The sequence below is a fragment of the Chaetodon auriga genome, chromosome 4 (assembly GCF_051107435.1).
Source record: "Chaetodon auriga isolate fChaAug3 chromosome 4, fChaAug3.hap1, whole genome shotgun sequence".
In the NCBI taxonomy this organism is placed as follows: Eukaryota; Metazoa; Chordata; class Actinopteri; order Chaetodontiformes; family Chaetodontidae; genus Chaetodon; species Chaetodon auriga.
The window spans coordinates 5,641,597-5,656,590 of record NC_135077.1 but is presented as its reverse complement, the minus strand read 5'-3'; the positions used below and the strand labels follow the sequence as shown (position 1 = coordinate 5,656,590).

General features: G+C 39.5%; 2 protein-coding genes across 5 annotated transcripts; one reads left to right on the top strand and one right to left on the bottom strand.

The window, feature by feature from the left end:
* Positions 1 to 671: 671 nt before the first annotated feature.
* LOC143319854 (lysozyme g-like) lies at positions 672 to 5,248 on the top strand. Of its 4 annotated transcripts, XM_076729094.1 has the most exons (7): positions 672 to 864; positions 1,051 to 1,083; positions 3,993 to 4,025; positions 4,232 to 4,306; positions 4,394 to 4,638; positions 4,731 to 4,887; positions 4,974 to 5,248. In XM_076729094.1, exons 1-7 carry the CDS (start codon positions 855 to 857, stop codon positions 5,114 to 5,116), a joined length of 696 nt encoding a protein of 231 aa, XP_076585209.1. In that variant the 5' UTR covers positions 672 to 854; the 3' UTR covers positions 5,117 to 5,248. The 4 variants fall into 4 exon arrangements, with proteins under 4 accessions (XP_076585209.1, XP_076585212.1, XP_076585210.1 ...); XM_076729095.1 differs by lacking the exon at positions 1,051 to 1,083 and having other exon boundaries at positions 674 to 864; positions 4,974 to 5,245; XM_076729096.1 differs by lacking the exon at positions 3,993 to 4,025 and having other exon boundaries at positions 726 to 864; positions 4,974 to 5,237.
* A 1,052-nt stretch (positions 5,249 to 6,300) lies between these two features.
* On the bottom strand, positions 6,301 to 9,081 carry LOC143319160 (uncharacterized). Its single transcript, XM_076727818.1, has 5 exons — positions 8,802 to 9,081; positions 8,420 to 8,664; positions 7,696 to 7,815; positions 7,396 to 7,561; positions 6,301 to 6,529 (listed from the first exon to the last, which is right to left on the bottom strand). The coding sequence occupies exons 1-5, from the start codon at positions 9,061 to 9,063 to the stop codon at positions 6,351 to 6,353; spliced, it is 972 nt and encodes a 323-aa protein (XP_076583933.1). The 5' UTR covers positions 9,064 to 9,081; the 3' UTR covers positions 6,301 to 6,350.
* Between the last annotated feature and the right edge of the window lie 5,913 nt (positions 9,082 to 14,994).

Genomic DNA, 14,994 nt, shown 5'->3' with positions numbered 1-14,994 from the left:
TTGTTCCACTTTCATTGTCACCCAGCACAGGAAGGAAACTCATGCTCAGGTCAACCTTTCAGGGTGTGCCTGATGCCCTCAGTGCTGAGCTTTTGACCGTGTAACTTTAGAACATGAAAATAAAACATTTCTCTTAGATTGAATTTGAGAAACACACAAGCTCAAATCCAGTAAAATGTCTTTAATTCTGACAGTGACTAACAGTAAGATTACTCAGAATAAAGTTCATGGTAAAAGACTGAGTATCACCTCCACAGATTTCAGTTGCTGGTCTTCAAAATTTCAATCATTATCAACATCTGACAAGGACTTAAAATGAAACAGATGTAGATGTAAGCAAAGTTGATGTACCTGCATGATATTTGCAATTTCTGGGTTGTATCAGCCAAAATAAATGTAATGGAAAAAAAGTAATATAGACTTGTGTGAATTTTTATTTACAAATCTCAACATTCCTAAAATGAAAGGGAGTTTCCAGGTGGAGCAGTTGCATTTTCTGCTTTGCCTAGTTCACAGCCAGCTGCAGTAAGCTGTTCCTGTTACACAGCCAGGGCTATCTGATCCTAAACCCCTCTTTAGGCGAGAAATTGGACAGCAGACAACATGAGGAAGCCAAAGTGAAACCAAAAGTAAACCACAGGTATAAATATGGTCGTCCTGCTTGCCCACCCATAGAGTGGACAGAGGGGCGCTGTGCTGCAGGGCAGAATAGAGTAACAGGCGAGATAAAGTCAGTGATAGTGGAACTTAAACTAGCCATTAAACACACCTGCAGTGAACAGAGGGACAGTGTGCAACAGCTCTGTCGGTGATAGTTCCAGTATTCAGCTTCAAGTGGACCGTCTCAGGAGAAAATGGGAAATGGTAAGAGCTTGTGCTGTTTAAAATCCATAAAGCGCTTGTGGTGTATAAACCCACAACCCTGAAGAGGAAATACTGGAATGTTTGTGTTGAAGCTGTGCAGCAGTCTGGACTATGTCTGTGGTGCTCAATAGTCTGGTTATTAACATTTTTGTACGTTATGTTACTTTTGTGTTTCTGTTTTCAAAGATCCATCAACTGCAAGCCAGTCCGACAGCTCAGGTAAACTCTGCAGTGGACAAACACGAGCCTATTTGATCTGACTATGTTTCGTAAGATGAAAGGGAGTTTCCAGGCGGAGCTGTTGCATTTTCTGCTTTGCCTAGTTCTGGGGCTGGGCGATAAAACGATAACCATATGTCTCGCGACACACACGTAATCAATATCAATAAAAAAAAAACACGTTCGACAGTTCGAGGAGTGAGATAAGTAGAAAGTGGGCGCTGCAACGAGCGAAAAAAATTGTCGATAAAACAGGGAACGTCAGCTCGCCAGTATGACAGTTTTTTGGATTTTATAAGTCGGACCGTAGTGAGACCAGTGTGGTCTGTAAAGTATGCAAGACCGTCGTCCCCACCAAGCAGTGTTGCCAGGTGGGAAATGTAGGATTATCGTACCAGAGACATAAAATTATCGTATTTTGAGGGAAATTATCGTACACCCGTCATAATCAAACTAAACAAGTCTATTGATGCGCTGTAATCACTCTAGTGTTGAATAGCGTCTAACAGGCACTCACGGCTTTGCGTCAATACGGAATGGATCAAAGAACGTCTCTGAATGGATTCATCACTTCTTTTCTTTTTTTTTCATTTCCTCACTCATGGGGCGGGCGCAGCGGACTATTCAGCCAATCATTACCGTTGTTCTGAGGCAAGCTCACATTTAGGAAAGCACGATTGGCTTGAAACGTGTCACATGGAAAGAGATGCCTTCAGGGTTCACAAAAAAAATCCGACAGACAGTTGCGGCGGGCTGATTACAACCGATTACAACCACACTTTCACGGAATGGTCAAATTATCGTATATTTGGCCTTTTTTGGGATTATTGATCGTACATCGTACGGAGGGCAAAATTATCGTACAAATACGATAATTATCGTCCACCTGGCAACACTGCCACCAAGACCGGTTAATACCACAACCTTGTTTAACCACCTTAGCCGCGCTCACCCTTCGGAGCGCAGCCGTATTCGCCAACGTCCAACATCCGTACCGCAGCACCGCCGCACAAGCAGCAGACCGCCATGCAGAGGTGCTCTGCTTCAGCGCCTTACGACAAATCATCTAAAAGGCACAAAGACATAACGGAGGCAGTGGCATCATATAGATAAAGACATACTTCCGCTGAGCACTGTGGAGAAGACAGCTTATAAAAACTTCTTACACGTTTTTTTTTTAAGCACACTTGCAATAAAAATATAATTAAATAGTGCACCGTGTTTAGAGTAAGAATTACTAAAGTTACTCATATGTCTAGGCTGGTTTTATAGTTCAATCAGTGTTACTGTCTCTCATGTTTGTTTTGTTGTATGTTACAGATGTCAAGTCTACCTCAGTTTCTGCTTTGTTTACAAAACGCTGCACATATTTGAAAATATTTTATTCACCAGAAGGTGAATCAGCTTGCGAACTTCCTGACCCTAAACCTGCAGAAAAAAAGTTCTCAGGTTTCTCTCTGTTTACATTTTTACACTTTTATTTACATTTATTATTTGTGTGTTTTCCATGGTTGTGTTGACATTTCCTTTCCTTTCTGCCTTGAGAGCTGAGGGGATTATAATCAGAGGAAGGTTAAATTTAAAATAAAAATGTTTAAATTTAATGTATTTTTCTCCTGGTCCTTATTTTAAATAGGTCATAAAAAATTATCTAAAATAATAAAATAAAATAAATAAAATAATTATCGATATTTACTATTGTTTTGGAAAAAGTAAACAATTGTCTTGGAAAAATATATAAATTTCTTGTTTTCCTCATGCCATATGTTGCTCCATACCCTAGCTTATGTGGACTTATGGCTACTTTTAGCTGTGAAATGCATGCACCATGCCGGAATAACCAAAAACAGGTTCTTTTGGCCCCTACAAGAGGATGTACTGTGGTATCCATTTGATGATGTGCTTGAGCTCATCCTGCCTCCTCAGCCCGTGACAGGACGTGATTCACGTCACATGCAAATTCAGAAAGACATCTGGGCAAGACTGTTTGACTAAATGATGAAAGAACCATAAATAGCAGGAACAACAGATCAGATAAACAAGAGACCATCAACATTCATATTCATTCATCAAACTTATTAGTTCAGAGTTTAGTGAACGCTCAATTTCCAGATTTTAGAGCAGACAGCAATGTACTTTTTTTTACTGCTAATATTTTAATGAATTAAAATCAATTTCAATTTGATTAAATGTTGTCATTCATTCAGCCCTGTTACAGTGTGTTCAACCCTGTTACTTGATACAATATCATACATTTTTTGATAATAATAACAAATATTAGATAAATGTTTATTGAACTGTATGCAAAGTTTAGAGGACAAGAAGAAAATATACGAAAACCTAATCTAATGTTCATTTTTAAGTATATTTTCATGATTTATGAAGACAGCTTGTACATTAAGTTGCAATATCTTCCTTGACAGTCAAATTATTATTATTTAGAATCAATTAAAATATACTTACAATAAGTTATTTTACAAAAGGGACAGGTGATTACCAAGACACTAGAAGAATAACTTTGAAAATGTTTTGGAATTATACTTATACAGGGATCAAATTGTCCCGTTACGGGGTTGAATTTAAAACAACCCAAGTGACAAAGAAATTCCTAATAATTTTTTAGATGTCATGCCTAAGGTGGGAAAACATAGTTTCTCAGAGGTTCAAACAGTCCTTCATCAGATGCAATGCTCAGAAACGCAGTTTTTTGTGGTATATTTTTCAGTAACCAGAGAAGCCAATGTGCACCGAATTCAGAGAATCAACATTAAACCCACAACCCTGAAGAGGAAATACTGGAATGTTTGTGTTGAAGCTGTGCAGCAGTCTGGACTATGTCTGTGGTGCTCAATAGTCTGGTTATTAACATTTTTGTACGTTATGTTACTTTTGTGTTTCTGTTTTCAAAGATTCATCAACTTCAAGCCAGTCCGACTGCTCAGGTAAACTCTGCAGTGGACAAACACGAGCCTATTTGATCTGATGAGCATAATCATGAAGCTTGCATCTACAATAACCATCTATATATATCTGCAGTCAAACTACAGTCAGTGCACTGACTGGAAGATCGATGCATAGACGTCTTTGTGCTAATGTTGATGTGTAGGTGTGTTGATGAAAAGTAGTCTAATAAATGGAACATTTGCAGGTTATGGAAACATCATGAAAGTTCAAACTTCTGGTGCTTCGTGGGACACAGCTCAGCAGGATGGGCCGGGGTCAGGTAAAGTCTGCAGTGGAGAAATGTGAGCTGATTTGATCAAAAATGTAGAAAAAGTAAACTTATCACCTTCATCGTCTGCATCCACAGTGCCAAAAGAAGAATGGACTGACTCTGACGGTCGGATGGCATCACGCACCATGGCAGAAACTGATGCAGACAGAATGAGAAAGTACAGGCGTAAAATCGACAAAGTGGGAAGTGAACATGGAATCGACCCCTCCCTCATTGCCGCCATCATCTCCAGAGAGTCCAGGGCTGGAAATGCACTCCATAATGGCTGGGGAGACTATGACCAAAAAAGAAAAGCGTATAATGCCTGGGGATTGATGCAGGTTGTAATAGATACTACTGTTTTACACACATCCTCTTGGTTGAACCTCACATTACAATACAATGATAGCAGTGTGTATTCTCATTCCTGTAGGTTGATGTTAATCCTAATGGAGGTAAACACACTCCAGAGGGCGAATGGGACAGTGAGAAACACCTCCGCCAAGCCACCAAGATTTTGGTGTATTTCATCAAAAACATACAAGGCAAAAAAAGCTTTTCTGGCCTGAGCAAGGAGCAGCAGCTGAAAGGTTTGATTTAGCCAATAGACTCACACATGCACCGACTCTCTGCAGGCTTTGCTTAGCTTCATTCTCACTTGTATTTGTTTCTGCAGGAGGGATAGCAGCCTACAATATGGGGGATGGAAATGTCCATACTTATGAACGCGTGGATGAAAACACAACAGGCAAAGACTACTCCAATGATGTTGTTGCCAGAGCTCAGTGGTACAAAACACATAGCAGTAGATGGGACTGACTGCAATGAAAATCTCTTATAAATTATGAAGGAAACAGTCTGTTGATGATGATGATGATGATGATGATGATGATGATGTGTGCCCTGTGTCAGAACTTAAGCTAAATAAATATAATGCAAAGCAAACCCACCAACGATATTTGTGTTCTTTTGGAAAATACAGTCCTCTCTGTGTGACAGGGTGTCTGCAGGGTTCATCAAGTCCAACACAAGTCTTCTTGAGACCTTCTTAATGCCACATAGGTCACAACTAAATATCTGTTTCACAATCACATCAGCCAATACATTTGGCCTACAATTACTGATTAATGCAGTATTTTTTCTGTATTGTCCAGCAGTATATAACAATAATTCATGATTAAAGCTACCTGGAGAAATGATTGGATAGATAAACCAACTGAAAATGATTCATTTATTTAATTTTTTTTTTTTCTCTTTTAAAATCAACTCTTGCTCATTATGTGACAATGAGCTTCATAACTACTGTGGCAAGCAGAAGTGACAGTATTTGCTGCAGGTATGAACCAACTAAACAAGACAGAAGAGCCTCCTGCAGATACCCTGTGTGATCATTTGCTGTAATGCAGAAAAGTGTTATTCACTGTAGTCTTACGTACTTCATTGCACTGCTGTTGGGGCAGCTTTTGGATTTAGGAGGTTTGTGGATTTATATTACAAATCACTTTATATCAACGGTGCGCCACATGAATTCCACCAATCTGTTTCAATTGAAAGTGCCATCATGCGCAGGTAGTGTCAAACGTGTGTGTCAGAGCTACATTTCTGCAGCAAATCTGTGTTCTGTGGGGGGACAATAAAAGTTCAGCTGGACATAAACCTGGAGTTCTGGCCTCACATGATCACAGATCTGCAGAGAATATGGACAAATTGTGCGAAAATGAACAGCATTTCCCTGGAAAAACTCCCATGATTTCAAAACTGAATTCATTGACTTCTTCAATAATGCCATTTATTATCTGTTGAGAAACAAAACAAAACAAAAAACACAAATAATGGTAAACATTCTTGTACATAAATATGAAACACAGTGTGAAACATGAGAGTAACTCAGAATAAGACCAGTATCTTTCTTCCCTCAGTTAAATGCAAAATATAAACTATAGCTTTGGATGTAAGATTTGACCTGATCATAACAATAACACAGCCAGTAGCTTTGTGTCCTGATTGTGTTTCTGCTGGTGGAGGAATGAAGATGTGGACTTGGCTGTGTCAGTCAGCGGTAGGTGCAGTGGTGCTCCTGGTGCTGCCTCAGGTCCACTTTGTGCTGGAAGCCGTAGAAGCAGCGCGGGCAGCGGTAAGGCCGGTCGTCCCGGTGTTTACGGCTGTGGGTGATGAGGTTGGAGCTCTGGCTGAATGCTTTCCCACATATCTGACACACATGAGGCTTCTCTCCTGACACACAAAGCACACAGCACAAGTCATTTGAATGCACAGGATGTTCAAGTTGTAAAGATTTAACAAACCCCTTCTGGCAGTTTGAACATTTGCCCAGCTGACTGCCTTACCCTAAGCAACAAGAAATATCACTTGAATTATTACATAACCTTATGTCACTCTTTCACATGTCACACATACATTACGGCATTGCTTGTTTTGTCCAACAGACATTTCAAAACCTGAAGATGTTCAGTTTACGGTGACATAAGGAATTTTGGGAGGCTCAAACCAATGGATGTTGCACAGTTGCTCAAAAAATAACTTCAGGTAACAGTTTGACATTTAGGTAAATACTCACACCTGTCTTTGCTTTCTTATTCAGAGTTAGATGAGAAGATTGAGGTTGCTCTTGTGCTTGTATGCTAATTATGAAGTTACTGCCAGCAGCTGGTTACAGGTCTCACCACCTCTGAAGTTGAATAATTAATGTGTCACATCGAAGAAGTTGTGGTTTCACAGTAATTTATGTACCAGACTAGTAAAATGCTTTATGGATTATTGTGTGCACGTGTGAATGTGAGTACTGGATAAAAACATTGTAATATAATGTTACACTGACAAAATACAGTAAAACATTTATAAAAACTTTTTTGGGTTGCAGAAAATATCATGACTTTGAGTTTACATGCAAAGCTTGGATATGTGCATGCACTGGAAATATTAGCAGTTAGTATGAGCAGTTAATATATTTGTAATCAATTTCCTTACGCGATGTATGGAAAATTAAACTGCAGTCATTTTACTAATGTTGTATGAATGATGCCAGCTGTGGACCTTCACACAGTACATAAAAAACAATCAAAGGGGATACAGAAACCCACCGGTGTGTATGAAGGTGTGTTTCTTCATGTCAGACTTCTGGTGGAACCTTTTCCCACAGTACTGGCAGGGGTAAGGTCGGATGTCTGAATGTATGAGCAGGTGAGTGGAGAGGGTGGAGGAGCGCTTGAATACTTTTCCACACACTGTACAGCCAAACGTCCTCTCCTAGAATGACAGGTGCTGTGGTTATGATTCAGAAGTGTTATAGCTCATATGTGCAAGAAATAGATTATTTTAGTTTGCATTTCATCCAAAGGCATAACACAATAATTTCATCTAAAAAGAAGTGCGATGCCGACCTTGGCCCTGCATAGCGATCGCCCAGTGTCTGTCCTGGTGATGTATGCTGGTGACCGAGGTGCTTTTCGTCCATGACTCTTGCATATGTGACTCTTCAGACTTGACAAACAGGAAAATATCTGCAAAGAAGAACACAGTTAATCACTGGAAAAACTGAACTGGTAATTTTGGACATCAGGGGAGCAAAAGCTTTCTTGACACTATTGATCTTATGCCTTATTTTTTCATTTGTTTCATTTCCAGCCAGTCTTTTAACATCCTGTTGCTATTGGGAATGGGTGTGGAGCATTCTGGGGTGGCACCTCCAGTTTTGGAGGATAGCACACAAGTGTCATTATCTGTGTCTGGCATCTGTCAATCATTCATCATTAAAGATGATAAATGAGCCCATATAAAGAGAGGAGCCACATCACATCCACCATAGATATCTCATTAAAAAAGTTGATAGTTGGAGCAAAGTTACCTGCAATGTAAATTAGCTTACAACTAGCTTACAGCAAACTTACAACTACAAGCTACTACTACTGTGGGCCTAACTCAGCTAGCTCATAGTGTGCTGCAGCAGTACGTTAACTGGATGTTAAAAATTCCAAGAGTTATCAGTAACTTGAGTTATCAGTAACTGTAACTGTTAATAACTTAAGTTTTCAGTTGCCCTATCCTTTGGAGTTGTTGTTGGCCTATAAGACAAATGTACTTTAATGTGATGAAAGGATGTCATACTTTGCCACAGAGCAGACACTCCTGTTTCGGAGCGCTGATCTTTGAACAGTCACTGCTCCTGGTCTCTCTCAGGATTTGAGGATGCTCAGTCATGTCTCCCAGTCCCACAGAGAGTATGTCTGGATATCCTGAGCTCACATGAGGTCTGGACCTTACTGCTGGTGTGGGAAGGTGAGAATCGACTTTCTCCACGGGACTTAAAGTATTTAAGTTGACGGGACTGCAGGGCTCAGCAGATCTACAGTCTGAATGCAAAGACAGACAAGTTAGTGGACTGGCTGCTATTTATACAACCTTCTGAAACTTGAGATTGATTAATATATAATATTAAATCATCAGCATTATTTGAATAATAGCCACATAAAATCGCTCTGTCACTTACCGTATGATGTGGGACTGAATAAGTGAAGGTGCCCACCTCCATCAGACAGGTTTGCAGCCTGAAGATCCTGCTGCAGTAATGCGATGGGCACTGCGTTAATGTTTTGCGTTTCTGCTGAGGAGTACTCCAGGGACGTATCCCAGGACCCTGTCTTTTTTCCCTGCTGGCTAAATGTTACCAGGGTGGATCCAGGGCCAGAGTTTCTTACTGTGGACCGAAGGTGGTGCAGCCCACCTCGCTTCACCAAGAAAGAACGAGGCATCACTCAGGAGGGAGAAAGACCTGCTTTGCACCTGAAATTAAGGTCATCTACAGAATGAAGAAAATAAAATGAATGTCAGTGTCAGTGATGACATTCAAATGTACAGTTTGGTTTTTCCTGATCGGAATCTTACTGGTTATATATTTGTGTCAGTTATGAAAACTAAACTGGAGGAACCTTCTCTGCAGCAGTAGCACCACCACCCAAACACTAAAATGATGGTTATACATGATATTTGTATTGGCCAAAAGAGGGCAGCAGAACTGTATATTCAATAGTTTGCTTCCTCCATTGCCATATGGGGCAGATTTCTTGATACTTTTAAGCAGAGAAAGAGTAGGATCCCCAGAAAGGACAAAACATTTTCATTTAACAAAATGTTGATTACAATGTCATGATTAGTTACAGCTGGTTCACTGTTTCTTTTTTTTTTTTTTCATTTAGTTTTATCTGTTTACATGACATGCATAGATATATAATGAGGCTTAATATTATTATTATTATGACTAATATTAGCAGTAGTAATGGTGGTAGTCATAGTAGTAGTAGTAATAATAGTAGTAGTAGTATTTGGCCCTTTATTAAGACTCATCATTCAGATGAGGCTCTCTTCATGGACCCCTCAGAGTTTCCCTTTGATCATTGTTGCCTATACTTGACCAGTTTACCAGCCCCTGAGGGTCACGGCATTTAAGTCAGTGGTATTTGTCACATCCAACCACCTTTTTTCTTCTTAATGAGTCTTTTATATTCTGCCCGACAGGCTCCGGATGGCCTGGTAGCTGCTGTATTGTCAACACTGGCTTACTTAACATGGAAGGCCTGATTACTGCAGAGGTGTTTGTTCTCGAGGAGCTTCTCCCATCCTTGGAGCTTTTGTTAATCTACAGTCACACTGCAGGTGAAAACATTCCAAATCTAACTGAAACTGACGTGTACTTACATTTCTTACAAACCTGGTTTGTGACAGTGTGACACAAACAGTCATATCAGGATTGCAACTATATCACTTTCGCATTTCATGACTCAGTGCTAGCAAAGGTGAAGGTGCAGTGGAGGACAACGAGGTGTTGCACCACATAGCAACAGACAAAAATGGGACAAATGCTGTGTGTTTAAAAGTATTTTAAGATGGCAGTAAAATGAAAGAATGAGAAGCTTAAGACTCCTATGAAAGAAAGAAAGAACGAACGAAAGAAAGAACGAAAGAAATCTAAATTACAAGCCATTTATTTATCAGGAAGAATATCTCAGGTTAAATGTGTAAGATTGTCTTCTGCAGTGGTGGAAGAACACTGTTACTGTTTTAACTGGTCGAGGTCGAGTTACTTTTAAACCTTACGTTCAGATAATTTAGTCTGGTGGTCCTAACCTCAGGGTCGGCCCCCTCCAAATGGTCATAAGATAAATCTGAAGCCTGAAATGGAAATACTCGGGTGTCTTTAGAACTTTGATTTCCTTATTTATATATTGCACGATTGCATGTACAGTTACCTCAAAATTGTACTCTAGTACCGCCCTTGAGTTGCTGTGCTTTGCTACTTTCCACCATTAGTTACTTGCGTGTCCTAAAGAAAGTTCCCCAGAATGTAACCTAAGCAACACAGGAGCACAGATAAGAAAATGACCATCATCTCTTTATTACAAACGAAACATACCACAGCTCAGGTTTGGAAAATCAGTTAACAGACCACATCTGGATTGATGGTGGATAGCTCGCTCTTGAAAAATGTCCATTTATGATTAAGTGAGAACCCTTCACCATTCAGAAAATATTGAGCCCTTTTATAAGTCGGAGGAACCTGTAGAAACCTTTTTTTTGTTGCCTTGAATTACATGTCGATGTCATCGTTAAAGTGCACATTTGCTCTTATTTTTTTACTATGAGGTGTTTTGTATGCAAAATGGTCTCATGCGCACCTTATTTGCTCGTTAGTTTATACATACACACACACACATATACATATTTGTTGAAGCATTTTTCAAACAGAGTCTACTGTGACTGAGAACTTGAAGTTTTGTGAGATCACATATATTCAGTTATTGATTTCAGCACGTTGGGTGTTTCTTGGTACACGTTAAAACTATTGAATTTCGACTAGATTGAACATTGTGAATTCCTGGTCACGTTCAGAATGAATGGACGGCCAGCTCAGTCAGGGGTCAAGGTGGTTTAGACCTGCTTTCATTTTATAAAGACATAAGTTTCAGTGGATTACTTCCACAGTGACTTCTTTGGCTTTATCTTTCGTCGAGCATGCCGTGTGAACTGTGGGCCGACATACGTTCCAGTCTAGATGTTTCATCTAATGGATGGCCAAAGAAAAACTTTTCTGTAGCTCCATCTGAACACGTGTGTAACATATTTTCAATCATGTGTTCAGCGTCTGTAAAAGTGTGAGATGAAGTGATAAATAAAATGTGTAGTGTGTATGTGTCACTATATGTACAGAAGAGCAAACATCTTGCAACACCATTAACAGCTCTCTATCTGAACTGCTTTAGTGTTTATGAAACATGATATTCACTGTGTGACAACATGATATAACTGACCTTGCTACAGGTTGTTACAGGTTATTAGTGCATTTCTTTCTGTAACCCCTCTTTACTGAAACAGGAGATAATTACAAAACTAAGTGATGATCATCTGAATCCACATACTGTCAGTACATTTGTTGAATATAGGTCATTGCTTTTGATGTCGTCTAACACAGCTTGTTTTTGCCTACTCTTTTTCTAACAGTCCCTAAACTTCTCATTTAGAATAAGGGAAAAATCTACATTGGTCACTGATCATGTTAAAGGGAAACAAATAAACATCGGTAAAACGAGCCAAAACTGTAGTAGCTCTAAGCAGAAATATGCAGATAGTTTTCAGAATTAAATATGGAAATACTCACAAGATTTTTACATTCCAGCTTCTTAACTTCATGCACGAACGTCACACTAATAATTTAACGGTGATCAGAGTCTTATATCGAGCTTGACAAGCCAGTGTGGAGTGAGTTTGCCACATGTGAGGTCAGTCTGCTCTGAGGCGGATTGTGAGCCGTTGATGCTGTCGGCAGGCTGGTGTGATGAGAGTCTAGGATGAGGAAGTGTCAGCTCTGACACCTCCGAGCCAACAACCACACTGCTTCCTCACAGACAAACCCAAAGACTGCACGCTCACAGCAGCACGAAATCTGTGTAGTTCTACTTTAAAAAAAAAAAAAAAGTTTTGTGCAAATTATGTCTAAGTAGTGCACAAACTAAACACAGCATCAGATGATCATAGGGAAGACAGATGAAGCCAATGTGAGAGGAAGAGAGGGGACGACTGTGCTGAAAATTCTTCAGAAAGTGTTGACACACTCTGTTGACACAGTTGTGTTACAAAATAGACGACCGAGGTCAAATTTAAAAGAAGCCGGCTGATGCAAAGTAGATTTCCTCGTATCATACTGAATGAACGCCGCACACCGACGAGAAGAAGACACAGCTGGAGAAAACGGTTGTATGACTGTGTAAACTATGTATGTATGGGAGTGATGAGGAACTCGTCTGCATCTTTTTTTTTTTTAGTTTTTATGCATTTACTTGCTATTTGTTGTTCACTTACAGGCTGTAAATAATCCATATTCTTCCTATTGTGAACAAAACCAAAAATGAAACGATTCTAGAAACAAGTAGTTCCTTTGAAGCAACGCCTGATGAAGCTCAGTCCGTTCTGCTGTAGATCTCCACCGTTGTCCTTAAAAACACACACTGTTGCACTGAGTGACGCTCTCCTTGGATATGAGCATTTAACCCCCTGCTGAAAATAGTCCCTTGTATGAGTAATGCTTGTTAAAAACTTAAGTTTGCAGCTGTTTTAGGAAATGACTGAGCCTTTTTAAAAATTAGACATTTTTGACCTTGATTTTAAAATCACAGTCGTCAGGAAAAGCAAATGGGCTGAGAAGTGGAATAACAGTTTGTTAGTTTAGCCTTTTCATAGGATTTGCTGATGATTTCACCCTGTCCCACACAAAAAAAACCTACAGCACATGATTTCTAAAGTGTTCATGCTTGAAAGAGCACATTTACCTTTATTTTTGTCAAACTCACCATCTTAGATTTTCGACACTGATAAAACCTTGCTCTCCTGAATTGGGTTGCACCAGCTATTTGTGAATGCATCGCTAAGTTTGTGTGTAAAGATCTTCCTGAGTTCTCAGGAACACTGAGCTATTTTCACATTTACTGTTTACCAGCAATGAAGTATGAACAGGAAGTCACCACACCATCATGAAGTTGACATGTAACTGCCAAAAATAGTCTTCAGTACATATTAAATTTGACGGCTAATGCTTCATAAATTTGGGATTTACTTTGTATACACTGAGAAATATGTTTCACAGTTAGCATTCGTGCAGTTTAGTGAGTGGAAACTTTATTTAGCTAGTCACTTAGTCTGATCTGATTAGCATAATGTTTTGTAATTTGAAGCGTATTGTTTTTTTTATTATTACTCTTTAACATCATCATTAAACAAAATTTTGAAGGTGTTAAGTAAGGTGTTTATATTACTCTTCAACCTAATGTCATATGTTAGCAAGCAAACGTTAGCTTAGTCAGTTAGCATATTTGGCTGCACAGTTAGCCGACACCTGACAGTCACTGGGTCTAAATATGTGGAGATAGCTGATTTCAGAGTGAGACCTGGTTTGTGTGGTGCTGCCTGTTCTAATGTAGTGATGCTTAAATCTTGATGAAGCAAAAGACATCATGTCAAAGCAAAGTTTGAACTCATGAAGAGGCGGTGCGATCAGCTAACTGTTCGACATGAACCAGAGGTAGAGAGGGGCGAAATCCACAAATTACGTCAACAATTGCACCTGAAAACCTTTGTGTAAATATGATCACGCAGTAGTAAACAATAACAACACAATCGAGCCTTTGCAAAGGTGCAATGTCAAAGTTTATTTTGTATCATTCATAGGATACAGAACACTGAATGTATTTTTCCCCATCATACTGGAATTTATATAATCTTTACTGTCATTTAATATATTTGATAACAACATCAGTTGAATTGCAAGACAGAAAGAGAGAGGGTGGACAGGAATCCTGGGTATGATGCTGTGGATATCAAACAGCCGTCACATACAGCACATAAATCTGAGAGATCCTCCACCAGACTGACCAGGATGAACGCTGTCTTTTCTTACTGTCTGTGAGGAAAAACTCACATGTGCCACACTGTTTGGCACACTGGTCTTATTTCCCGTTTTAAGTTGGAGAAAACCTGTGTGGATGTTCCAGTTTCAAGAGGACAAATCTGGAGCAACACAGTGCGATCGCACGTCAGTCCACACAAAGTTCACTTCACATCACATGGCTGTTAAATGAAGGGCTGTCGTGGCTGACGGGTTGATGAGATCTTCGTAAAACATACATGACGTCATTTAGCATAGAGTGTAAATCTACCTACTTGTATGGCACATTATGATGTTTAACTATGATCATCTCATGTGATGCTGTTAGCAGGAGAAACCAAAGTACTGATGGTAATTATAAAAATAATATGAAGGATGAGGGCTCGTACCATTATTCAAAAGTAATTTACAAACATATCAAAATGTTTCATCACAGTAGATAGAGTTGTATTTAGACAGTGGTGAGGACAGAGCACCATCACTGAACAGCAGTGTACACATGTGCTCTTCTGTGCTTACAGCCACTGAGCACTGGTCTGGGTCCAGATTAGGGTTCATTTTGGGGTAAGTCCTGCATGAAAACTGGGAATTAGTTTCTGTATTTTACTTTGACTGAAAACTGAAATATCTGAGTTATAATCCTTAAGATTTCAGTTGTGGTGGGTCTGGCAGCATCTGTGGTTGGTGGTGGTAATGGCGAATGCGTTTTGATAACACAGCTCCCAAAGATCCGCGTAAATCTTGACAACTG